This window comes from Cynara cardunculus (assembly GCF_001531365.2).
Source record: "Cynara cardunculus var. scolymus isolate 2C chromosome LG 17, CcrdV1, whole genome shotgun sequence".
Lineage (NCBI taxonomy): Eukaryota > Viridiplantae > Streptophyta > Magnoliopsida > Asterales > Asteraceae > Cynara > Cynara cardunculus.
The window spans coordinates 37,360,378-37,388,165 of NC_037544.1; the positions used below are offsets into that span (position 1 = coordinate 37,360,378).

Below are 27,788 nucleotides of genomic sequence, written 5' to 3' on the forward strand. Positions count from 1 at the left end.
TCCAAATCCCTCCAAATCCCTCAAACCAAACGCGCCCTAAGTATAACGTGACTTCTCCTAAAAGCTAGAAACTCAATTATTTTTTTTCTACTTCATCCTCCTTTAACCCTTTTCTCTTCTAATTTTTCACTTTAATTTCCCATCAACACTGATTATTATGTTTGCATTTAACGCCGTTCCTTTCGTTATCCCTAACTCTTCACCATCTCCCAATCATTTCGTTTTTCACGAGCCTATGGTTCTCTCCATATACCAAATCGAATTTCCCATCAAAATGGAATTAACAACCTTCACGTTTTATCGAGTTTGTATGTGTTATATCCTTTCACTTATGAAGTTATAATTTGATTACTGAAGTTGTAGAATTATGATAAATTGAGCATTTTATTACGATTTATAGAGTTATCCACTAATGAATTGTAGCTATCATTATTTATATTTATAATTATACTGTTCTCATATAATAAATTTATAGTGATCTCTCAAGTGCATGTGAAAAATCTAAATGAACTCAAATTACGTTCGAATCAAAAGACCTTTGCAAGAGAAAATTTGATATTATTATTCTTAGTTACTTTTGTGTACCATGTTTATATTTGAAGATAAAATCATTCAATTTCATGACTTTGGTTGTTTGTTCTTTGAAGGGAGTGGAGTTAATCTTTATCGAATGAGAAGATTAGTTGTTAGAAAAAAGGGACACCATATCAATTTTATATGTCTATCAAAGGATGAACCACCAACAATGAGTTTTTTCTAAGTATCTGAATCCCAATTTTATTTTTTTTGCTGCAAATTTCCTTTTTTATTATGTAATTACTAGTTGTGTACCCGCGCAATGCGGCGAGAACCATGAATTTTAACGATTTTGAAGTTCCACTAGTTTTATAAGATAAGATTTAACGATGATATATGTTATATTTGGTCTTTACATATTAATACAATTTGAATAAATAAGAGTTATGGTTCCAATTACAGACTATCGATGAAAAAATTTGTATGACAGTTTAAAATCTAATATATTTAAAATCCAACATATTTAAACGACTCCAYAWATGTGTTCGATTTACACCAAGAGCAAAGAACCAAGAAACTTGAGTTTTAAGATAAACACTCAAAACCAATAAAGAAAACTACAAATTTGACATATCATAGGCCATGAAAAAACCAAAAAATATGGGTTTTTGAATGAAATTTCAACTGCTTACCCTCTTTCTTGTCCAGAAACTCAGATTAAGGTTGAATTAATATATGTGTATATATATATATATATATATATATATATATATTTCAAAAAAAATCCAAGAACATATTATACAGTGCAATTTGGACAGACCAACCCCAAAATATATAATATATATATAAATAAATAACTATAAAAGTATAAATCATAAATATTAAAAATATTTTTTCACAGTATATATAATATATAATAATATAATTAAGTCAAAAACTATTCAATATTGGACTCATTTCGAAGGTATTAACGAGACAATTATAATGGTGTAACTTGTTAATATAAAAATGTATTTTTTAAACATGTTTTTATTGATATACGATTATGTATGTTAATTTGATAAATGTTTAAAATGAAACATTTAAAAATAAATGACGTAAAATAAATAAATAAATTAATTATAGGGGTATAAAGTGTAAATTTAAAATTATAATTTTAAAAAAATTTGTGAGAGGGTGATTATATGTGAAAGAGGAGCGGATGAAAAAGTGAAAAAGTAGTATAAAGGGTATCTTGGTCATTTAGTATTTTAAGACTTTAAAACTTTTGCTAAATTTGCTTAATAAGATAGTATATATATAGATATAGATTAGTAAACATTGAAGTGATTACATTATTCATCTTCTTCTGTAACAACCAAATTTCATAATTAATGATATATATATATATATATATATATCATAATGTATTTAAAAAATCACTATATAAATGAAATTACGATCAATTTATGAAATATTATTTACATGATACTCAATATAATAATATGTATATTTTTATTTACATAATAATTATAAATTGATTATCATAAATATAAACAAATAAAAAGAAGTAAATGATTAATCAAGTAACTATAATATATTTTAGTTTACAAAAAACCCTTATTGCTATCAATATACAATAAATAAAATATTTATGATAATTAAATAAAGTATATGTAAATAACTTTTACGGTTAATTATTATTACATGATACTTTTGTTTTTTATATAAGTAAATAACCATTGTCATCAATTATTATTTATATAAGATTTATTATATATATATTTTTTAATATTATGAGATGATTATTATCGATATTATTATTTACATAACACTATCTACATAATATTTAAAAAACAATATACGTACTAAATGATTAGTCACATGAGTTTAAATCATTTTCTTTAACATACCATATATGTTGATTTTGCATAAAACGATTAAAATCTTTTTTTTTTCTGTAACAAAAAACCAAACAATGAAACAATAATAAGCAAATTGTAAAAATATCTGCAATACTATATACAAAATTGGGTAATAGTATCGCGTTTGTGTGGTGGATATAAATATTTTATGGAAATATATGTAGCGTATAAATTGATATATTTATGACAGAACAATCTCTGTTATACACCTTATTAATATTTTTATTATTATTTTGAGTCAATTACAAAGTTTAATTAAAAAAAAATTAATATAACAAATATTATTTAAGTATATATTTTAAAAAACAACGAGGATGATGCGGTAATTTCATATAACATCTAATATATTTTTTTATTAGTTTAATGTATATATGATTTACCCAAAGGCACGAGAAGAGGGTGTATATAGATACAGTATATATGTATGTATTATATTACCGTTTACTGGTCCGACTCAGACTGAGTTTATCTACTCACTGGAAGGTGTAGGTCCCTTTTGCTCTCAAGCTTTTTAGAGAGAGAAATAGGGTTTTAGAGCGAGAGACCAAGGGTTTTTAAACCTCCCTCAAGAACCAATTATTCAATGGAAGAAGCTTCATCACCATTGTCGCAGCCTAAAAAGAGAGGTAGGCCCAAGGGCTCCAAGAAGATCACCAGGGAAGAACGAGAGATTTCAGGTCTCAAGATGAGAGACAGAGCTTCCGCTGTCGGAAACAAGAAAGCGGCCGTCGTCGACGAGAAGTACAATAACTGGAAGTCCGTCGTCCCCATTCTTTATGATTGGCTTGCTAACCATAACCTCGTTTGGCCCTCTCTCTCTTGCCGGTATATATGTATTTACTCACATAAAATCACGCAGTTGTTTCTTGATTAAACCTCAATGCGCTATGAAATTTTAAATTATTGATTTAAGCAGTTTTAAGTGACGATCTGGTAAAGAAATCATTGGCTGGCTCTTGATCTTCCAGTTCTTTTAAAAAAGAAGTTGCTTTCACTTTCATGGTCAAATGGATCATCTTGTGGATCCGTTATTCATATAAACAAGTACCTTAAAGCCTACAAACATGTATAGTTCAATATTTGCTGGTATCAATTTATAAGCTTCTCATAATATGTGAATAGATGGGGACCATTGCTGGAACAATCGAAGAACAAGAATAAGCAGCGTCTGTATCTTTCGGAACAGGCAAGAGTTTGATTCCTTTTCCTGTTTGTAGGTTTATTCAGTTGCTTGTTGTGATTATTGTGATAGCGATACTGTCTCGAATCTTTCAGTTTGTTGAAAAAAATTGAGCATGTTATGAAATAGTCAGGATGTACACAATCTATATTGTGGTTTCAGGGTGAAATGTGTGCATCTGGTAAAGTTCCTAGTACTGATGAATCACTAGGGTAAGTCATCTTGAGTATGCAAAGTTTAGATTCTTTAAAGATGAATCAGGAGCAAAGATTACAAGTCCTAAGTTAGTTGATTAATCAAAATGGTAAAAATGCTACAGTTTAATTGACTTTGTTGGAACATTTGTTTTCATCATGCCATTAATGCTGCTGATGGGGAAATGGCTATACTTGCACTTTAACGTTTTTTTGTCATTGTAGTTATAATGCTTCACTTAGTTCATCCTGTAGTTATATGTTTTTATGAGCCCTAGGAATTCTTGTTCAATTTTGCTTATGATCGTTTTTGGTTTAGGGTTTCAATTCACTTTTTGGTTTTTCCAGGTTTTAATTCACTTTTTCTCCGCATTTTTGTAGTCCAGATTTTGTAGTTATGTTTGTCTCCTCTCATAGTGTTCCCCCTATCTCTGCATTCTTTATGACACTTCTATTTTTGCATATGTATGTTTAGATCACGGATTCCCTTACGTTTTTATAGTGTTTTTCTTTCCCATGACAATTTATATGGAACTGGAGCTTGATGCTAATGTTTTCAGAGCTGCGGTGTTCATTTTATATAACAGTTGATGTCTAATATTCTGATGCCATGTGCTTCTTCAGACTGACGGTAGTGTTCCAAATACACTAGTAATAGCAAATTGTGACGTAGTGAAGCCAAAAGTTGCTGCAGCAGAACACATATCTCAGGTAAAAATTCTTTTACTCATCTTTATCATTCCCTTGTTCCTATTCTGTTTTAGCATTCTCGAACCTACTCATGGCTACTGTTCTGATTACTTCACATGTGATTGCTTGGTCTTTTAGTTCAACGAGGAAGCTCGTTCTCCCTTTGTAAAGAAGTTCAGAACTATCATTCATCCTGGAGAGGTAAGAATCATACACATTTGGAGTTACTGAATTCTGTGAATAGATGTCTTCTGACAGATTTATCTGTGGTTGGTATATTATGCTCCATCTGTATCACAAGAATCAATTTTTTTTTAAAACATGTTTTATGCTGATTGCAATTTTAGTATCCTGGAAATGTTTTGAGTTAAAATATCAATTTTCTCTGCTCATTAATCCTCATACAAATAGTTACATTTTTGTGCTGAAGATTTACTTCAATTTGAATGTAAAAGATACTCTTGCAAGAGTATTGTGACACTCAGCTGTCGTCAAAGTTTTCTATTAATTTGCATCTAGGGTCAAATGTTTCCATTCTTGTGGGATAATGGAGACTGTTAGATACAAGTACCTGGCAGATCCATGGACTTGAGTTGCAGGCTACATCATGAACCAAAGTGATAAGCATGGAGTTCATTGCTTTATGCCACTAATGTTGCAGTTGGCCGCTGCATTCAACAATGTTGTTGTCGTGCAATTGTGCATTGTTGTGTCAAATTCGTTACGTGTAGCATGCAGATGTTTCTGCTTATGGAGTTCTTGACATTGATCAATTGCTTCTCTTTCCATCTATAGTTTTAAATTTAGTTACTGATATATTTTTTCTTGGGGTTATGTTTTATGTATCCTGTCCAACATTGAACTGGAATTTTATATAGTTTTGGAGTTCCAATCCAAATGAGTAAAACCTTGTTTATCTTGATGCCTGCAAGTGCTCAATACTATATAGCTCCTGTGTTTCGTATCTATAGTTTGTTGATAATTGTTTTACAGGTGAACAGAATTAGGGAACTGCCACAAAACAAGAACATAGTTGCTACACATACAGACTGCCCAGAGGTTACAGAATAATAATCAGAGCATGGTTTTATGATGTTTTGAAAGTTTCATGCAGGCTCTTATTTGTATTTTCATGTTTATTTATTTCAGGTCCTCATTTGGGATATTGAAGCACAGCCTAATCGTTACGCTGTTCTTGGAGCTGCTGAATCTCATGCTGATTTGGTGTGTTCATCTTTCACTTATAAGAATTTTCTTCTTTCAGTCACTTGCATGGCATATTGTTTCAAGAGCCTTCTAAGTTACAATGGAACACTAGGCTTTGAAAGAAATAAGGGAAGAAGTGGTTGAAATCCCTGGTTTTGAAAATTGGTAATAAAGTAGGAACAGAGAAAATCTCATTAGTCATTCGGAGTTTGAACATATTTTTTTGGAAATCAAGAAAAGGATGAGTATTGTTTTGGAAAGCAAGAAAAGGATGAGTGTTTTTTTTGGCCTTATAGAGTTTGAGTGATATAGTTAAGGTTCATTGATGAGGATTTCAAATTTAGGGCAAATAGTAGGTTCATCATGACTTTATTTTGCTTGAATCTAGTTAATTTAATGATTGCTAGTTTAACCTTAGTTTTATGATTGTTAGAATAATTTATAGGATAATTTTCTATTAGGATAATTCTTAGTACTTATCCTTATTGTTAATCTTATCATATATTGTGAATTTGTGATCTAATCCTCATTATTGAGTACATAAAAATAGTCACGAGTTTACTTTGATTGTGTGAAACCATACAACCTTTGGTGAGATGCCTTTGGTTATCTTGGGTTCGATGCTCAAAAGATCCTAGTGTTCCTCTGGTTTGAAGCTGTGAAAACCTAGTTCCTTTTGGTGTTTTCTGATTCTTTCTTTTCTCCAATTCTCTAATCTATACTGCGTCATTTATGTCATCTGTTGTCCACCCTTCCCTGGGGTGGGTGTGCAAATTTAAAGTATTCATTCGTGTGTTTCAAGTTGTTAGCGGTTGAATAGCATACAAGAGAACCTGCGGTTCTCCAAGTAGGCTATTTTCTTATGTGGGTTCATCTAGTAAATTAGGCTTTTGAAGGAGATGGTGACTTAACAAGTACAATTGACAAAATATCCTTGAGAGTCCCTGGTGATGAACCTACTAAAGTCAACCATGGTTGCAGCTTCAAATCTGGATAGCCAGATTTTACAAATGTCTTTTAGTTAGTTGGTTTGGTGTTTTGGAGCTCCCTGCCTATTTGACCACAATTTTTGTATTATCTTTCTTTCATATAATTTAGCCATATCATACAACTTTTTCTTTAATGTTTTACATTGTACAAACATAAATGTAAAACGTGTATCTTGCTTATATTTGTTCATCACCTTTTTACAATGTCATATTATCATATACTTACCCTCCATATGGATTATTTTATGTCCCTTTCTATTTCATTTTCTCATTGCTAAACAAATGTTTGAGGTTAAAATCAGATGGGAATGATACAAATATCAATGCTTTTGTTAACCCATACATTGAGCTTGGATCTCCTAAATATGTGGCGTTGTACCATCAAATCTTTTTCCTTCTATGGCAGGTGCTTACAGGACATTCGGATAATGCAGAATTTGCCCTTGCAATGTGCCCATCTGAACCTTATGTACTCTCTGGAGGTTAGAAGATTGTTGTCAAAATTCTTTGTCAACTAGTTGTTCAAACAGTTATCTAGTTGTTATGATTGATGATGGTCCTTTTATGTCGAAAACAATTAAGTGAAAGTGTCACTCTCGTGTTTGTTAGCCATTCTATCATGTGATTTTGCATAATGTATTCCAACTGTGGTCAATGAGTGCATATGATCAATGAGACAAGGAGGATGAATGGTATTAGCTAATGGTTGCAATTGCTTGATTTTTTTACTCTGGTTGATTTTAATATATATTTCCAAGGGATTGACTAATTTTATCAGTTAACATCTAACTATTGAGGATATCCATTTCCAGGAAAGGATAAATATGTGGTTTTGTGGAGTATTCATGACCATATATCAACACTGGGTGGAGGAGACTCAACCAACACTTCAGGATCTACAGGGTCAATTGTTAAAAGTGTTAATAATGCTTCTCTGGGGCCTCGTGGGATCTTTCAAGGGCATGAGGATACGGTTGAAGATGTGCAGTTCTGTCCAACAAGGTAACTTGCATTAACTCGTTACCATTCCAATTTCACGTCGAGTTACGTTCTGATTATAGCTATACTTTTCTATGCTTGTGGAGTCTTCTATAATCTGACACATTCTATATGGTGTTCAAATTTCTGTATGTTGATGAAGTACACAGGAATTCTGTAGCGTTGGAGATGATTCTTGCCTGATACTGTGGGATGCAAGAGTTGGAACCGACCCGGTCATGAAGGTTTGTTGCAATGCTGAGTTCAGCTTACTTGACTATACATTTCAAATTGGGTCCTCTAATAATGGAGTTTGAGGTGGATTGAACCATGCCATTAGAAATCTGTATGATTGTGTTCGCCATGAAAAGCTAGACCTATATGCTTGTTGTGAATCGACTTTTTATTCATGGCAGCATGATGCTGAAGTGAAGTTTATTTAAAAATAGAGATTTTTAGTTAACTGTCCAAGATGTAGTTACGAAGTGGGTTGCTATGCCTTGTTGCCTCATGCCGAAAGCAAAATTTTCAATAATTAATTATGGTGAACATTATATTTGCCTGAGTAATGTTCGGGTGCATGAGTCAGGTCGGATGTCACACAGACCCATAAGTCTGAAGTCGGTGTTTCACATAATCACATGCATCCTTGCTGAATTTTTCACTGTGAAATTTGTTAGCACTTCTCTGTTGTCCCAACCTCCTCTTACACCGTTACACATGCGAGTTTTGTGAAGTATTTTGGCTTTCTATAATCTGTATCCTCTGATGTGAGTTAATTTGTTTTTTTTTTGAAAATAGGTCGAAAAGGCACATAATGCTGACGTTCACTGCGTTGATTGGAGTCCTCATGATGAGAACTATATTCTCACCGGGTACTTTCTTTTTCTCCCATGTAAAATGGTTGAAGTTGAACTTTGAGGAATACTCCCTTCATCCCAAAAAAGAGTCTACTTCCACTTTTTTTGTCTCAAATGAATCTTTTTTTTTAAAGTTGGCGTTTGAATCAGATATAATTTTTTTAAAATTATATTATGCTTTAAACTTTAAAGATTGGATAAAGAGTGAATTTTGTTATTTTTTGCATCTAATCAAAGAGTAATTGTTGATACTGTTCTGGCTTCACATTTCTTCTAATTTGTAAAATGGATTCATTTCGTTCCATGTAATTGTAACTAATTGCGATGGCTTTTTTTCTTGCCATGGTGTCATTTTCAGGTCAGCTGATCACTCTGTTTGCATGTTTGACCGCCGAAATCTAACTTCTGATGGAGTCGCCTCTCCTGTTCATAAATTTGAAGAACACAGAGCTCCTGTTCTTTGTGTCCAGGTATTAGATCTTTTTTTTGGTGTTGTGACTTGTGAACAAAGAAAGCAGGCTTCCTTTTTTTTTTCCCGTATTTTTTCTTTATAAGCTTCCATGCTTTATCTTGAAACTTCCCTTATGTTGTAGTGGTGTCCAGACAAGCGTTCTGTCTTCGGGAGTTCAGCAGAGGATAGCTGTGTAAATATCTGGGATTATGAACAGGTAGAAAGCTTTTGCTCTAATCATATTTACTATTCTGTATGTATTTAGAAACAGCCACATTGATAAGTACCCCTTTCAACTCTACTGCTTGTAGATAACCAGCCTTGCCGATATTTTCGTTGCATATGCCATCTTTTTTGTTCTATGGACTGTATGATTTAACATCTGAGTACGTCTCCAAAAGCATAAATTTATATATGTATGGGAAACAACCACATTGTTTTAAAATCTTCTTTATAGGTTTATTATGTGTATGTATTTCTGTTGAGGTCTATGAGTCAATCCTGTAAAGGTACTCAAATTGGATTAATGATTGATTTCTACTTTTCATCGTAAACCTAATTGGCTACTACTAATTACGTAAAATCAATAGTTCAAACCGCACTCAAAGGTAGGGCATTTTCCACTTTTATTGGAACTTATGTACCAGAAACATTGCTATCTCCAATTATAGCCCCTTGGGATGTAAAATATATCTCTTCTCGCCATTCCAATAGTGTATGAGACAAATGTATGCATTTTGATTCGGGTCGTATTCTATGGTTATGATTCTACCATGTCTTTTTCATTCCGCCAATAATCTATTGTATGGTATAGACGCTTATGACCTCCCCCTCAAAAGAAACAACCACTTTGACAAGTACCAGATTCTATTCTATTGCTTGTAGAATGTGTATAACCAGATTTGCAGATATATTCATTGCAATATGTCACCTTTTTCAGTCTATAGACTCTTTAACTTAACATCTGAGTTCGCCTCCAAATGCATACATTTATGCATGTAGAGAAACAACCACATTGATTTAACATCCTTTTCATATATTTACTATTGTGTATCCATGGGAAACAACCACATTGATGCATCCACATTTCAACTCTATTGCTTGTAGATTACCAGCTTCACAGATATTTTTGTTGCATATGCAATCTTTTTCGTTCTATAGTTCTATAGACTATATGATTTAACATCTGAGCACTTATCCGAAAGCGTAAGTTTATTGTGGAAAAAGGCGTCGAAAGGTTACTGCAATCGTCTAGCATGTAGGTAGTTATCAGTGTATTATAAATTTATAATCATCACCTAGTTGGCCAAGTTGACAAGTTCTAGTCTAGTCTTTCATTTAATTAAGAGTAAACTTCATATATGGTCCACTGGGAGCAAGAATTTCCAGGAACATTTCATGCTTTTCCCCGAGGTTGGAGAAAGCTAAAATCAATAGGATGTCCCTAATCCTCCCTTAGGAAGAGCGTGAAATTCTTTTTCCTTTCCGCAGGGACCAGGAGATTGGATTTAAATGTAAGAAGAAAAAAAAGGGTTCGGATCTCCTGTGGGAATGATTTGGAAGAGCCAAAACCAAAACTCGGAAATGGTCGGAGTAGTTGAATAGGAGGATTACGATGACTATAGCTTTTGGTAGATTCAATGAATATTGTCCCTAAACTTCAAAAACTTGGATTTGGTCCCTCAGACTTGTCATTTCATAACAGTTTTGGTCCCTCCTAACGGCCGTTAGCTTTTTTCGTTAAGTCCAATTAAATGAGGGTTATTTTAGTCATTTTAAACAATTTTCTGTTAAGTCCATCACCACCCGGTTAAATGAGGGGTGCTTTAGTCATCAGAAAAATGTTTAAAATGACTAAAATATCCCTCATTTAATTAGACTTGATGGAAAAAAATAACGGCCGTTAGGATGGACCAAAACTGTTAAGAAATGATAACGTGAGGGGACCAAATCCAGTTTTCAAAGTTTAGGGACAATATCCATTGAAATTGACAAAACATTAAGGGACCAAAAGTGAAGTTTACTCTTACTTTAATTAGAAGAAAACATTTTGACAATGTATAAACAGTGATCAATAACCAAGGTTTAGACTTATCTTATCAGTGGTTAGATTGTAGCATATTTCAGGCCTGCATTCATACAGGAGAATGGGAATCTGTTCTTTAACCCCCTCTTCCTAATGGCCCTATGTGATCATGTTTTGTGTGATAATATTACGTTACAATACTGCAAGCCACTTCATTTCTTTTTCTTTGTTAATGTTCGCTCTTATATTCATCATTCATTGTATTATTTGGTAGGTTGGTAAAAAGACAGAACACGGGACAAAATCTCCAAACTCTGCTCCGGGGTTGTTCTTCAAACATTGTGGGCACAGGTTCAATTCCTTCAAACTGTGAAATAAATTTATGAGAATTATCTGCAGTCTGAACTTAGCTTACATGATATCCTTGTCCATATAAAACAGTGATGTACCCTCCCTTGCCTCTTCCCATCTCACCCAACCCAACCAAAAGAATACATCCCTATGAAGACAACTTTCTTATTGACCTTCGTGTGCCATTCATGTTATTGATCTTTCTGGTGGTTAAAGTATACTCAATGTCATCATGGATTGTGGTTGATTATTGAAGATGACGGAATACACTTTTACTAGATTCCTTCTATTTTTTTTATTGAAGGGCACTTCAGATATTTGATAAATAGTTGAACATGTTCCTTAAAAGTATGTGTGAAGTCATTGATTGTAGTTTTTATGGGAAGGTGACATCTTTTCATGTTTGTTAATGTTGGAGCCTCACATCGGCTGGACTTGGATCATTTCTGCTGTATATATGTTGGAACCTCCCCTTTCTCCTCAAGGGCTCTTTGGCTAGTAATCTGGGGGTTCCACATACTCACATGGTATCAGAGCCAAGGTCTGCCACTCTAGGGACTTGACACTCTGGCTAGCCCCCTCCCGACACCTTGGGACAGTCTGTGTCCATCTAGCCTTCTTTGGAGGGGGTGAGTTGGAGTTCCACATCGGCTAGACTTGGCCCATTTCTCTTGTATATATGTTGGAACCTCCCTTTTTCCTCAAGGGCTCTTTTGGAGAGTGATCTGGGGGTTCCACGTATTCTCACAATTAAGAAAATAGATAGTGTTTTTGTGGACAAAAGCAATAACTATGGCCATTAGAAATCTTTTGGGATTCCATGCATGATGCCTTGTAATCCTTGTAAGAAAATAATGATATAAAAACTGTAGGATGGTGGTTAATTAAGTGCAAGTATATACCGTAATGACCAAATAATAAAGTGACAAGTAGAGTGTTGTATCAGGGGGAATGAGTTTAGAAAGTAGTGCATGAAATCAATTATGATGCAATTTCATGAGCAAAAAAGGAAAACAGCAAGATGATATTTTGTGACTCGTTAAGTTAAACTAGCTCTATTTTGTGTTCATGGTCGTTACTAAGCTCGAGTTCAAGTAGCTCGTTAAATGCTCAAATCGTTAATACCCCATTCACACATTACTTTCTAAATCCAATCCCTGTGGATGGGGTATTAACGATTTGTAGGGCATCTGTTTGATTGATGTAATCCAAGTGCTAAGTGTTTGTTGGTGGTGCATTCAGGGACAAAGTGGTAGACTTCCATTGGAATGTGTATGATCCATGGACTGTTGTTAGTGTATCTGATGATGTTGAAACAACAAGTGGTGGTGGTACCCTTCAGGTATTTAACATCTTCATTTGTCTCATATGGTGTGAAATAGATATAAAGGTAGGAAATGTTCAATTGAGAACTATAAATATTTTGAGAACTGTGAGAACCAATATTATTATATATGTATTGATGCGTATATACGATATAAATACATATACATTGATAAAATATATTAATTGACAGCTACATGTTTAATATTTTGATAGTGTATATACTGATAGGGGGTAAACCTAAAAGAACTAAAGAATCACGAAAAACGGGTGAAAAATTATATCAATATGGATGTCAAATTAAAGATAATAATTTGATCGTTCTTTGTGTAAGTTGTTTCGCTCCAATTTTCTTATATTTTGCTGGTTTTCAATTAAAAGGGGGATATTTTTATTTTAGAAAGAGGGTGGTTATAACCTTCTTTTCAATCACATCTGTTGCATGTTTGAATCTAACGGTTTGGATGGGTTCTTTGGTTCTTTCTTTCTTGAGGGTTCTCTTTAGATCCCCCCGCATATATAGTGTTGAGTTCTGGTGAGAAGGAAAATTATGGTGAGAAGGGTTTGAATGAATTTGGATATTTGGATCAATCCTAATTGAATATCAACATTAATGAGATGCATTAGATCAATCACCATATCAAGCGGAATTCATAGGGTGTTAGGGTGTGGATGAGATTAAAAGTGATCAAGGATCCAAATCCTTTCTTATGCTTCTCATTTTAACTTCCATTCTCACACGATCCTTCGTCTAATATATATATATATATATATATGTGTGTGTGTGTGTATATATGTATATATATTGTGAGATCTTTGGGAACCAGTGCATCATATGAATTGAGTACATATGAAACAAACACATTTTGGAGTTTCACATTGTGAATTGATTACATATGAAACAAATAAATGTTAATCAATATATCAAATATTATATTTAGATGGAAAAAGATCATGTGAAACAAAACTTTAAGATAGAAGTTCTCACGGATCTCACAAATTTTAGAGTTCTCAAATGATTAAGCCCCTATATATATACATGGTTTTCAAAATATTTACGGTTCTTATTTAAACTTTCCATTATTAACGGTATGATTGTGGGTACCAAGAAGACATGATTCAGATGCTGATGGTAAACAAATAAAATCTAAAGCCGTTATTGTTTTATGTGTGATTGCAGATTTGGCGAATGAGCGATTTGATATACCGACCCAGGGATGAAGTGTTGACGGAATTAGAGGACTTCAAGGCTCATGTTGCTACATGTGGTCCACGGGCATAGCATCATTGTTTTTATACGTTTTATGTTTGATTTAAGATTAGGTTGTTTGCTAGCTTGAAACCTATGAAGAACAGAATTAGGAGGAATAATATGAATTTCAAGTGGATCCTTAGCATTAGCAATTTTATAATGTTGATGGTAGAATTGGTGTGGAAATTTTGGTTCAGTTTCATCGTTTTGAGAATGTTTTTATGTTAGTGGTCAAGAAAAACACTGCATGCAAGGCGTACCATTTGTCTCAAAATAAATATCTATAGTGAAAAAGGTATAGTTTTAAAAATGTGAGTGACAATTTTATCCTTGGTAACGGATGGAGTAATGAATTTCTCCTTCTCTCGTAACTAAGGGTATAATTACTTTTGAAAATGAACGCTTATTTTGGAACATAGTAGAGTTGTACAAAAAAGCCCAAGCCTCGAGTGCAGTTTATGCTAGGCCTGATTAGGTTGAAATAATGGCGAAACAACCTAACTTGAAAAATCCTGACCCCGACTTTGTGCCTTTTTTATTGCTCACTGAAAAGAGGTTATGGGATATAGTCGAGGCCACTAAGATTTATCAGAATTGGTATCTTATAATCATAATTTGGCCGGGATTAATTTGGGCATATATTTTTGAACAAGGCCCTGTTTATACATACCACAAAAGGTGGTAAAATAGCTCGAATCGAGGCGAGATTTATTTACTTTATGCTACAAATTCACAAGTTTCAAATGGAAGCCATCTATCGAAACTAAAAGGGATCTCAAAACTTTGCTTCATCTTGGCTTGTGCAAGGACTACCGGAATTTGTAAACATAATTGAAGGAGACCGCACTTGCATAAATAACATCAATTCATTATGCTTTGAATTTGTCGATGGACGTGTACAAGGAACTCAACGTAGGACAGACCATGTGGAGATTTGTCTTCCACCATATACGAGAAGAACAACATTCCTGAAACAAAAACTTACAAGATAAGCTTAACTGTGGAGTTGATGGAATCCGGTGCACTAATGCTCGTATGCTCACACCCCTTACAAGATAAGTTGAACCAAAAAAAAACCGCCAACCAATTTTAGCAGTTATAAACACCATTGATTGACACGCCCTCCATTCCAAAATAAAGATACTGTTCCGTTTTAGGCAAAGTTGCAATCCAAACTTGCTCGTTTTTTGCATATGCAGATTGGACTGGCAAAAGTGAGGTAGGCGGGTAAAAGAGTTCTAGAAGGTTTTGATTTAACATTGGAAGTTTAGTAATTACCTATCTTGTCCTATCTTCGTGATTTTTGTTTCACCTATTTTGGTGGGGCAAAAAAACTGCAATTTTTTTCTATCTTGTCCCAATCTAAGGGACTGTTTGTTAGAAGCTCAACAAGCTTAATGGAAGTCACATCTTATTTGGTCAGCTACACATGATTGGTTGGTAGTGGTTTAATAATATAAAAAGTGGCTTATTCAGTAAGCTTTTAGGGGGGGCTTTCTGCATAAAGACAAGTTTTTTCTAAACCAACCCTTTCCAATTAAAAAACACGCTCCTTTCATTTATGAGAAAACCCTTCCAAACAAAAACCTTCTCAATCTATACAGACATACAACTTTATCCATACAAGACTTCATGGAAAACCAACCAAACAAACCCTAATTCCCTTGCTAGACGTGAGACAACAAGTTTTTGTTCCGTCCCACGTCCCAAACATACCCTTAGTAACCATTACAGAATACAAAATATTGTAACATTGATTTTGATGGAAACACTCCTTTATCTTGTCCTTGTTAAGGTGTAGTTTAGACATGACTCAGTTAAACATCTTGCTGTCCAGTCAAATATTTGTATAGACAACGATGAAAATAGCATATGTGATAGAAATGTTATGTTCCTGACCTGATGGATCTTCCTTCTTGCATAATCTCAAGCTGCAAAAAGAAAAACCGTTACGAATAGAAGTCCATATAATTAGATTAAAATATTTTCATTACAAAGAGACTCTGATCGTAACTCGATAGGAATCCACAAACATAACACGTACCGAAGGTAGTTACATCTTTGGCTCCTTATCTCATTTACGACCTCGTTTAGCTTCTTTGACAAAGGATTATCGTACTGCTGCAATACAAACTGAAAAAAAGAAGTTATTGATAGATGCCTTTTATCTTGTTCATAAATTGGCTGTATAAAACTTGTTTCTTGACTGCCAAACCAAACAAAAAGATACACACACACACATATGATATACTTACCTGTTTGTTAGCGGCTTAATGAGCTTAATGAGACTCACAACTTATTCAGTCAGCTATACATGACTATTTGGTAGTGGCTTAATTATATAGAAAGTGACTTATTCAGTAAGCTTCTAGGGCCAACTTTATACATAAAGCCAAGTTTTTCCCTTACCTGCCCCTACCAATTAAAAAAATACCCTCCTTCCATCTGTTAAACACCCCCCCCCCCCCAAAAAAAAAATAATCTATACAGACAGATAAATCCACACAAACAACTTTATCCATATGACTTAATGAAAAATCAACCAAACAGCCCCCTAGTTCATGTAATATGTTNCAGTCAGCTATACATGACTATTTGGTAGTGGCTTAATTATATAGAAAGTGACTTATTCAGTAAGCTTCTAGGGCCAACTTTATACATAAAGCCAAAGTTTTTTCCAAACCTGCCCCTCCCTGTTGAAAAACACACTCCTTCCATATATGATAAAACCCTCCAAAACAAAAATATTCCTAATCTATACAGACAGATAAATCCACACAAACAACTTTATCCATATGACTTAATGAAAAATCAACCAAACAGCCCCCTAGTTCATGTAATATGTTCTCCAATTTAATATCTATACTAGTACTCATGAAACAAAACAATTACACTAAAAAACAGTAAACTTATTTCCTAAATGTTTGAAGTTAGAAAAATATAAGGTAAAATTCTGTCTCACAAACGAAAGGTTTAGTTGTATGAATATTGTTGTTTAGGCTTGAATGACCAAAAAATTGATCCGATGCGCGTTGTTTTATGATATCTAAACTGTAGACCAGAAAAATGCAAACAATAGAGCGCGTTGCTTATATCCTCAAAAGATTAAGGGAAAGAAATGTGCAATGTTTGTTAAGAAGCCAATAAGCAAGCACGATATCTAGCAAAAACCTATGATCATTCTCTCCAGGAAACCTCACGAGAAAAGACATATAGGACACAAATAAGACCTCCCCCGGAAAAGGAGCTTACTGCACCCATTTCCGGGGGAGGTCTTATTTGTGTCCTATATGTCTTTTCTCGTGAGGTTTCCTGGAGGGAATGATCATAGGTATTAATGCACCCATCCTCATGTCTAGGTCAATGAGGGGCATTGATAGGACGTAGGACCCATATGTTTCATGTATGTTTTTTTTATTAACCTGGATATCCAATCCGCTATGCGAGCCGACTAATCCCAGGACGACCACTTGTTTTACAGGTAGCCCGGAGTCACCGTATTTGAACCTCCATGGCCACAAGAGGATTTTTATTCCTCCTTGGATTTGAACCTAGGACCTCCAGACATTATTGACCTTTGGAGCCCAAGCTCAAACCAATCAGACACCACCCTTGTGGTTTATGTTTCATGTATGTTCTTATGGTGTTAACTGTGGGTATCACTAATCCCATGGGGACATGAAGATAACATGTAGGAAAATCCTAGTGGCCCAAGGAGACTTGAACTGGCGACCTATTGGGAGGAGCCCCAAGGCCTAGCCTATTTGCATTATCAAATTTGTCTTCAAGTTATAAGGGCTCCTATACAAAGTCTTCATGGAAGGACAAAAAAACCAAAATTATGCAATAACTATGTACGTCAAAAAAGAAATTGAATAAACCACAAGGTTGTGGCGTAGTGGTTGAGTCCCAGGGGATGTGGTGGAATATCCTATCTGCACTGGGTTCAATTCTAGGCGTCCATAACAATTGTGACCATTGAGTTTATCAGGGTTGATGTCTTGCGGTCACAATTTGCCGGGATTAGTCTAGGCGTTGGGGGACACCCCTTCAAAAAAAGAAAAAAAAGAAATCGAGAGCCTGTGTTTATACCTGGCTTGGAATTTCATCAATGGAGGAAATGCCAAACAGTTTCCCCATTATATTGGGATCTGCAGAGTTCCCGATATAAATTAAGCAATCTTTGCCATTTTCGAGAAGATAGATTCCATCGTCACTCACGTGCTCACTACAGAGTGGAATAGCAGGAGGAATAACGCCATCTGTTTCCTGTAACATTGGAAAAAAGACCAAAAAAACATTTAAGGCATCATTTATACGAAACTTTGAACTTTCCTGAAATATATCATCTTTTACCTTTGAATTAAGGTCATGAATGCTTATCATTCTGGGGTACACAAGAGGGATTGTCAATTGGGTAGAGAGAGGGAAAACATAACTGATCCAGAATGAACGATCATCTATACGCCCATCACTTCGCAACCCAATACTTTTAATTAAAGCTGAAACAGAGAAAGAGATAAGATTTTAAAACAAATTATAACATGAAACTACTTCATCACAACAAATTTCAAAATTAAAATTTGTTTATGACGACAACTTTGTAAAGTACTACTATTTTTATGGCCAGAAATCTTTTAATGTGTAATTAATTTAACACAAAATTATGGTCACCACATGTTAAAAAGTTAGAAATAATTAAATGCAATTATCAAATAATTATAAATAAACAACAGTGACCAAATCACTAAAGTACAATGACCAAAACACATGTACAGGGTTGACTCATTATGCCATGTAGGATGCTGACTCAACATGTAAAGGCACTCAAGCTGTTGCCTCCTTAATGCAATAATTACATGTGTTATGCCATGTAGGATGCTGATTCAGCAACAATGTTAGTTTTTACGGTTATTAACAGCAGTGGTCTAAGTGTTGATGAATGTATAGTTAATCAACTCGATATTTTAAACTTTGGAATGCGGGTGACCTAATTGTTGGTTTCAAGAAAGTACTAACCAGGAAAATTTGTAACATGAAGTTTCACATCAATATATTGCATCAACGAACTAACATTCGAGTTTTCAAATGAAATATTGGGTAGAAGAATGGGAAGCAGGGTTTTTTCAGGTTTTTTGTTGATTTTTCTGCTTCAATTTCTGCAGGGTCTTTGGGGAACCGAAGCACCTTTATGTTAGAAATTGATGCATTTACAACCTTTTACATGGTTGTTTCAGGAAAATTTGAAAAGAAGGAAAAAACATCTGGAAAATTCCTTCCACGATGCTCGATGCATTAACTTTTACCACGGGTTTTCTCCCATGTACCCCTAACAAGGATTTCATAATGACTATCAAATATGATGTCAACCCTAATTTCTCTAAACATTATTTAGACAATGATCCCATTAACCATTACAAGCCCATATGCGGGAAGAGTGTATCAAAACAGAACTTACACCCCAAGAGTATATCATTGACATTCAGGCTGAGTTTGGTACAGGACAGAACAGAACATGGATAATTGTTCCATGTCTGGCAGAACTTTTATGTGGAACAGACGTGAACAGAGTGGAACAAGCGTGTTCCTCCCCCACCCCATGGAACAAGCTGGAACAGACTTATGTTTTACCAACATAACCCCAAAATCAAACTTAATTTTCTTCTAAAACATCAAATATGCCTTCCTCTTTACATTGTATTCATTTTTTAAAATTTTGTTTACGCCTTTTAAACATATTATTTTTACATGGTTTCTATATTTTGATTAATTTATGTAATTTATTGAATATTAATAATAAAATAAAATAGAACAAGTATAAAATAAAAATTGGAAACTACATAAACTTTTTATTTTGGTGTCATTTTAATCATCTTGATTAAAACTTTCTAATGATATATTATGTTATGTGAAATATTTATTTTATTATAATTTAATACATTACATAATTAATCAAAATGTATAAAATATATAAACAACTCATTAAGAGTAAATTGGTCATTTTTATCTGTTTTGTCCTGTCTAGTATGTCTTATCAAACGGTGAACAGTTCTTCTGCCATGTCCTGTTCTATCCTTATAGATACCAAACGCACCCTCAAATACCAAATATTTCCTTCCCCCCCACTACCACAAAGAAAAAAAATATATGGAGGGAGTTTTCATTTGCCAAAGAGGGGACAGCAGCTATCTCCCAAACGGATCACATACCATCAGAACCTTTGGAGAATTAAGATGGGTGCTTATCTTATTGCTAATTAGACAACACATAAGTTAAATTTTCAGGCAACAAGAATTACGAAGAAGGACAAAGCAACAACCCACACTTGGAATGGTCTACATCAGAAAGAAAACATACCAAGGGTGTAAAGGGGCAACAGCTTGAGTGCCTCTGGAAGTATCAACTGTCCTGACGATGACACAGTTGCACAAAATTTGCGATAAGAATGAAGAATGTAGATGCAAAGATTGGTCACTTGTTCCCTTAGTTGCGGTAATGGGACGAAAGGGATTTCTAATGCCGCTGCAGAAAAACAAATATCAATATTTGGTGTAATTACAGATATGCAGAATCTATGGTACTCCGTGAAGACGAAGAATTGAAGCACAAGAAGATTTAGTTCTTCATTGAAAAGGGTTTGTACCAATGTGAAAAAACCTGCTCATTAATGTGGTACAGTTTACATCATCACAAACAAGCATCAATCAAACAAAAGTGAGATCAAAGTGTTAAAGAAACCAATTACCTTGCTTTAGAAAACATGAAAATTGGGTATCTAAATCAGCTGAACGGAAAAGATTACTCAGCATGGTTGTACATGGCAAAGACAAGGTGGAGACACGTATTCTTCTTTGCCCATACACAGTAGTATATAGAAGTGCACACTGAAAACATAAACACATAATAGATTAGATAGCAAGGAGCGGTTCTTATAAATTGCAAGCATATACAGAGCTCAAGCAAATAATTTAGAAAACATGAGCTTCAACAGGTCAAAAGATCATACACTGATACCAGGGCTGGACCCACATGGATAGATACGGTGGCAAAGGCCACCACTTCATGGTTCCGTCGTAAGGGGAAAAAATTACGTTTATAAAGGATGTCACCCATTGTTTTGTTGGGTGCCACCATATAATTTTTGAAACTGAAAAGTCAACAGAAGACTTTATTGGCTAAGATGGTAAATGCTCCTGCCTTTGTACAAAAGACCCAGGTTTGAGTCCCATTTGTTGTTTTTTAGCTTAAATTTTGGTGTTTTTATATTCCTCTTGAGTTTTTCAAAATATATGTAGACCATACATGAACATGGGTCCTTTCTATGTAACGGCAAGGTACCAACCAACAGATCTATACTAATATTGTGAAAAAAGAATTTCAGATATTTTTTATATAATCAAATTGTGCCACCACTTGAATTTTTTTATGGGTCCGCCTCTGACTGATACATAAATTGCTAAGATCATGCCTTTTTTATTTCAATCTCTTCTAGGCTCAAGCACCTGCACAAGTATATCAAGGGTAGCAAGGCTCAAAGATATCATTACATGCTTGGCTACCTCTAGTATAAACTACTATACCCCTTAGCGAGGAAAAGAACGCCTATTGACTTAACTCTGCTTCTGTTACCACATTTTGCTAAAAGTCTCTCTTTGAAAAATAACTTAATTAAAAAAGTACCTGGAAAGAACATTCTGTGCCATCCTGCATTTTATCATCATGTTTCAAGGTTACCATTATCGATTTGTCACAATCAATCTGCAAAGTACAGGTTCAATCAGGGAAAACATGATGTTACAAATAAGCAAGTAACTAGCCATGAAATGTGCTCAATTGTAACAAAAATGTAAGCAATCTAGAGAAGGATTACATACATGATTCAAGATGAGAAGCAAACTCTAAACGATATAGTACTTGCATCCCAAGGAATCTAAAATCAAATCTTATGAACTCTAATTCAAATAACAGAATAGGACTTAAAAGGATTTAAAACCCAATCTTCTGAACTTTAATCAAAATAACTGAGGACTTAAAAGGAATAGGCTGAATGCATCTAGGAAGCATCACATTTGTACTATAATAACCAAAATTTGGCCGCACTGGACCTCTCATTTACCCATCATACCAGATGGTTTTGAAGCTTTCGCAAAGTTTACCAGTTAAAATCTTTGTTAATGAAGGACACACAGTAGAAAACATACATATGTCAAACAAACCAGTTCAGCAGAGATCCAAGTGATTGAAGGTAAGGTTACTGATAAATCACCACCACCCTGGAGGTCAAGGGTTAAAGCTTTGGTGAGGAGTGTGTGTGAGTTTTGCTGTATATTACTGTTATATACTACAAATGAATGGACACTTTCCTTCTATGAAAAACACAAGTCCAAATACTTAATACAGCCACAACTTTGAGGATAACCAATGCCAATAACTTTAACCGCCACAAGAGAGATAGAAATAGGGATACTGGAGGATATATATATATATATATATAGAGAGAGAGAGAGAGAGAGAGAGAGAGGTTCAAGGGAAAACCCCCAAACAAATGAAAAATTGAGGAACACCCTGGTAGCCATTCATTCATCTGGATGGTATGCACATTTGCATACAAGTAATTGAACCTGTTTTCTGATTTTTATGCATGTGTGCATGCTATGCACATGTGCATACCGGACAAATTGCTTGCAAATTACATGTATGTGCAAGTGCATATTGTCCAGATGAACAGTTACAAGGGTGTTCCTCGGTTTTTCACTTTTTGCGGTTTTGCCCACCTGAGCCTATATATATGTTGATGGGTGTGTATGTCTGTGTGTGTTCATTTGTGTAAGGAGAGAAGGACAAACCGCAGGTAAATCGATATCTGTGGGAATGCGTTTACAGAAATTTCCAGTGTATTCGTGTACTTGAACACCCTACAGAATTCAAGAGTTCAATAAGTTTACCACTTTAGAGACTAAAATATAAATGTAAAATCAAAGGTAAATTATCTTGAAGGGACAGTGTAAAACCTCGGTGGCTATAAGCTAACCTGGCTGCATCTAACACGCATCACTGCTTCAAAACCTTGTGGCCTTGTGACATTCCATCTAAGATCATTGTAGAGTTTTGCAGGATCGGAAAGAGCAGAAAAGGGGTGATAATAGTACATCTGAAAGAAGCATGGATATATAAACTGACATGAGAACTAATTTAAAAATGGAGACCAATCAAACATAAAAATATATAGCAAGTCAAACTTTAATAGCAAGTTCTATCATGAAAGAATTTCAGAACATTAATATAAAAAAAACCCAACAGTTCAGAGATAGCTTGGAGTTAATTCAAGGATTTTTTAGCATATGTTTTATCTCTCTCAAGTCTAATAATTCACTTAAAAAATCTGTTAGGCAATAGTATCGGGTTGGCCGAAATAAGAAGTATAAAAAAAATTGCATACAACAAATTATATAAGATGGAAAGTGACAAAATCAAATGAAACAAATAATACACAGAATGAAATAATCTATTAGACAAAAAATTCATCCCTTCAACTCATTCTAGGATAATAATCTTGATTCCGATGGAACACTCATGCAATTTTAATTGCAATCCAAACATAAGACCAACAGAAAAGCAAAGAGAAAACGATTTACACAGAAATCACTGGTTCAGAACTAAAAGAAACTTATGTCAAGCAATGATGAAAATTTTCAAACAGAAGATAAAACTAGAAACTACATTGCTTATGATATGCAGCTTGCAAGCGTCTTACTTTACGAGAAATCACAAAAGTAGAAGGTCCAGAAGTATCAATGGTTAAAAGGGTATCTTAGACCCATATATTGATGCTGTATTTTAGTCCTACCATAACATGAATCATTGTAACTGATATGCCTTGACTTCAGAGAAAAACCAAGTTATCTTTTTATTGTGAAAGTTGAATATGCAGTCTACATCATCAACATGTCTAAAATACATGTCTACCCAAATTAATTCAGAACAAATGTGTTGATGCTTCAAATACAAATGTGAAATTATTTATTGGTATTTACTCCTTCAAAGAAACATTAGAATCTTGCAACTAATAAACGTCATTTTGCCCAGATTTATGCTTACAGTTCTCTCTGGTGTTAAGCTAGAACGCTGTCCCCTTCCTCAAGCTTTCACATTTCCTCTTCTATAGATAACCCTCTTTCTCTATCATGCTCTGAAAATTCCATACCTATTGTTCCCTTACGGTTTGCCTCTCTCCTAATAAATTAACTTTGTAAGAACCATCTCCCAACACAATTGCTACGAATCCAGAAGTAATTCACCCCTCGTAAATTAGGCATAAAGCTCAGTCTTTTTCAATCTCCTTTAATGTACACAGGTACACAAATAACCGCACAAATGCAAATGCTTCTCTATGGTAAGTGCTGGCAAGACTTGTAGAAATAAAAAAAAAATCCCATGGTAACTACCTGCCCTCCAGTCGTCCTTGGGACAACAGAGATTGAAGCAATGTCCACATAACTTTGCGTGGTAATAAATACATCAACAGAAACCTGAAAATATTACAATCATACATGTAAAACATATAACAATTTGATACGAACTACTAGCCAACAAGAGGTGGAATATTAAAAATAATGCAAATTAGTCTTCACCTGGTACTCTGCAAATTCAATAGCCATTGTCTTTAAAGTTCTGTCTACTGGTTGAAGTAATCTATGAGCTTCCTGAAATGGCAAGCATAAACAGAATCTGATACAACTTAACCTTGGGTTTTTCAGTGTTACTCGAACTTGTTGGGATGCACTTTCAATGCAATACTAGCCATTACTTGTTTTAAAAAAGTATATATAGTTAATTAGTTATGCTAGGGGTGTAAACGATTCAAGCTTTTAACGAGCTACTCGAGCTCGAGCTTAATAATTCTCGATCTCGGTAGATCTTGAACACAAAATAGAACTTGTTTGACTTAACGACCTGATTAAGTCTATGCTGACCAGACCCGTGTTGAAGGGGAGAATTGGGAAGTGGATCCTACGGCTATCCAAGTTCACTTCTCGGTACGTTCCTAGAGCAAACAAATCACCTCCTTGCTTTCTTAATAAAAAAGCAGACCCGCGCGGGCCAACTAGCCCCTTTGAAGCTAATGCCTTAGAAGCTACAGGACATAGAAGCAGGCCAACAAGTTGATTGAATCTTTCCAGTCTAGAGAAGTTAGCTGGTGGGTTCTTGTTTTCCGATAGGAAGAGGAAGGAAAACGCTTTGCTGGAGACATATCAGCCTATATTCCTACTAATGTAGCTGAGCTTTATGACACTAATGTTCGACTCAGCTCGTTGAGAACTCGATTCAATTTTTCAAGTCAAGTCGAGCCGAACGGAGTCATTCGAGCATACCCTTTTTCGAGCCAAACATGCTCATATATTTATTAATCATACAATAAAATATATAAATCATCGAGCTCAAGCCGCTAAACGAGTTAATCGATTGCGAGTTCGAACCCATAAACGAGCATCGAGCTCTATAAATCAAATATAATTCGAGCTCAAGCTAGAGCCCTACACTGAAAAAGTTAATCGAGCTCGAGCCTGTTATTAATTTTTTGAGCCTGGCTTGATTAACCTACTACACGACTTGACTTGGCTCGTTTACACCCCTAAGTTAATTGTAAAAAGAATTTATTACTCTTATATGATAATAAAGAATTTATTACTCAATAACTCCAATCCTTACAGATATAGAAGACTCCTCTGCTTGATCTGAAGTTAGGTTATGGACACAAGTTTGCAAATAACAGATGCTACAGAAAGCAATAAGACAAGAGTTTTGTGTAGTAATACCTTCTCTCCGGAAGATATATTACTTCTTCCTTCAGCCTCTCTAGCAGAAAGAGCCCCAATGCCAATAGAAGGCAAGACTGAAACATAATACAATGATCAGAATGAACACAGTTAATTTATTTTCTATATGAATCCTCAATGGTTACAATATATATCAAAAATGCTTTGCAACAAAATTGGCCAGCCAACCACGTAGAAAAACAAGAACAAAGATAACCCACTGCCTAAGAAGAACCTCTTAATTTGAGAAAGGTTTTGTATCTATGTTTATCAACCCCATCATTTGTTCACTAGAATAAAGAAGACCATGTTAGCATACTCTAACCTTGAAAAACATGTATTCAAAATATTTTGGCCAGGCATCCTTCTTCAAGATCCCACATAATATGATGTTCCATAAAATGAGTTCATGTGAATTGAGTCATGACTAACCATAGTGTTTGTCGAGAAAACCATATAAGGAGGTCATGATGCATTTAGGACAATTATTAGGATAAATCATTAATCCCCCCACCCCAATAAAAAACATAGTTTGATTTGATTTTGAATAATGATAAAATACATAAAATCCCACTTTATAAAACAACTGAAAAAAAGTGTAGACCATGATCTGACCAGTACCTTGTAATGATTTCTAATGGGAAAATTGGCCAACTTGAAAATGAATCTTTCAGGAAAAGGAACATTTCATGTTTTGGGGAAACCCAAAATAGAATGTGTTGCATTTCCTTTGAAACGCACGGAACATTATTTATTGTAATCATTTATTGAAATTATCTTTAGGTAGTTAGTGGTGTATTGTTGGAATGTGTCTTTATTATTAGGATAATTATCGTCAATTGTATTAGATGTTTCATCTCCTAATTAAATGATCAAATAATTTGAGTTTTAAAAGACAAGCATTCATTTTGATTGTGTGAAGTAATCATCTTCTGCGCAATGCCCTCTGTTATCTAGGGCCTGATGCTCTAGATATCATGGTATGCGAAGTATGAAGCTTAAAGGTTCTTGTATAGTTGTCTTACAGACCCATCTTTCAGTTGTTTAGGCTCCACCAACCCCTATACAACCGTTTCACGTCCTGAACCTCATGAATTGAGGATTTGGCCAAACCTTCTGGTAGTCCCCCTAACAATACCATTTATTGCCAAATGACCATCTTCACAATTTCTGTCTTCATGTTTATTCATACCCACATGTGACCACTTTACATCATGTTCAGCGCTACTTAAGATCGCTTTGGCCACCTTTCATACAAAAAGTGGTTACATCATGCTCAGTGATACATTTTTTCTTATCCTACTCATGTGAGTAGTTGGTATTAATCATGAGAAAACAGGGAACAGGAAGTTATTAGTGTTGTAATATAAAATATATTACTTATGTTTATGGATGCTACACTCGATGACCAAATCAGTAAAACCAAGACTTGGTCATTACTCATCAAAACTTGGTGACTACTCCACCAAGCTTGCTCCCTACTCTTGCCATGCTTGCTCACTCTCATCCTCCAAGCTTGCTCCCTACTCTTTGTTTGGTTATAAATAACCATTTGGCCCCAACATTTTAACATACCCTGGTTTTCTATTCTTTCTCTAGATACAACACTCTCTCTAGCTAGTACATTCTATATATATATATATATGTGTGTGTGTGTGTGTGATACGAGAGAGTTCTTAAAATTCTTGATATTCTGGAAGACTTGCTAGTTGATTGTGGATTTAAAGATCCTTGTACAAGCACTTTGTAATCTCCTTGGTGGTAATAATATTCTTGCTCTCTCTCCTTGGTGGACATACACTATAACACCGATAGGGGAACCACGTTAAATTCTCGTGTTGTTATTTTGTGAACTTGTCGTTTATATAGATAATAACATATATTGTTATTATCTATATTTGGGGTTATTTATTTTTTCGATAGAGTCATTGTGCAACATCTAGATCATTGTTATCCACATTTGTTGTGTCCCTGGATTTCTATTTTGAAGGGACCTTAGAAATCACTTTTATATTGTGATTTCTAAGGTCCCTTCAAAATAGAAATCCAGGG

General features: G+C 34.5%; 2 protein-coding genes across 2 annotated transcripts in view; one reads left to right on the top strand and one right to left on the bottom strand.

Moving 5' to 3' along the window:
- The first annotated feature begins 2,898 nt into the window (after nt 1-2,898).
- Nucleotides 2,899-14,139, top strand: LOC112500145 (WD-40 repeat-containing protein MSI4-like). Its single transcript, XM_025103471.1, has 15 exons — nt 2,899-3,245; nt 3,543-3,606; nt 4,419-4,505; nt 4,623-4,685; nt 5,478-5,543; nt 5,634-5,708; nt 7,086-7,161; nt 7,492-7,681; nt 7,821-7,902; nt 8,459-8,532; nt 8,876-8,987; nt 9,111-9,185; nt 11,269-11,345; nt 12,588-12,687; nt 13,849-14,139. Exons 1-15 carry the CDS (start codon nt 3,004-3,006, stop codon nt 13,948-13,950), a joined length of 1,485 nt encoding a protein of 494 aa, XP_024959239.1. The 5' UTR covers nt 2,899-3,003; the 3' UTR covers nt 13,951-14,139.
- A 319-nt stretch (nt 14,140-14,458) lies between these two features.
- Nucleotides 14,459-27,788, bottom strand: part of LOC112500050 (protein transport protein Sec24-like At4g32640) — a 23,005-nt gene continuing 9,675 nt past the window's right edge. Inside the window, exons 12-24 of the mRNA XM_025103307.1 lie at nt 25,737-25,813; nt 24,552-24,623; nt 24,366-24,449; nt 22,952-23,071; nt 22,767-22,835; nt 21,601-21,678; nt 20,666-20,804; nt 20,278-20,442; nt 18,277-18,422; nt 18,013-18,189; nt 15,965-16,053; nt 15,820-15,851; nt 14,459-14,888 (exon numbers count right to left, since the gene is read on the bottom strand). Of these exons, the coding sequence (XP_024959075.1) occupies nt 14,782-14,888; nt 15,820-15,851; nt 15,965-16,053; nt 18,013-18,189; nt 18,277-18,422; nt 20,278-20,442; nt 20,666-20,804; nt 21,601-21,678; nt 22,767-22,835; nt 22,952-23,071; nt 24,366-24,449; nt 24,552-24,623; nt 25,737-25,813 (1,355 nt within the window). The 3' untranslated portion in view covers nt 14,459-14,781. The remainder of the gene's footprint in view (nt 14,889-15,819; nt 15,852-15,964; nt 16,054-18,012; nt 18,190-18,276; nt 18,423-20,277; nt 20,443-20,665; nt 20,805-21,600; nt 21,679-22,766; nt 22,836-22,951; nt 23,072-24,365; nt 24,450-24,551; nt 24,624-25,736; nt 25,814-27,788) is intronic.

What these genes read in the sequence shown, in the direction of transcription:
- LOC112500145 (XM_025103471.1), top strand. Translation starts at nt 3,004, where the DNA reads ATGGAAGAAGCTTCATCACCATTGTCGCAGCCTAAAAAGAGAGGTAGG. An exon ending in CTCCTGTTCTTTGTGTCCAG is followed by an intron (nt 8,988 to 9,110) that starts GTATTAGATCTT and finishes CTTATGTTGTAG; the next exon opens with TGGTGTCCAGACAAGCGTTC. An exon ending in ATATCTGGGATTATGAACAG is followed by an intron (nt 9,186 to 11,268) that starts GTAGAAAGCTTT and finishes ATTATTTGGTAG; the next exon opens with GTTGGTAAAAAGACAGAACA.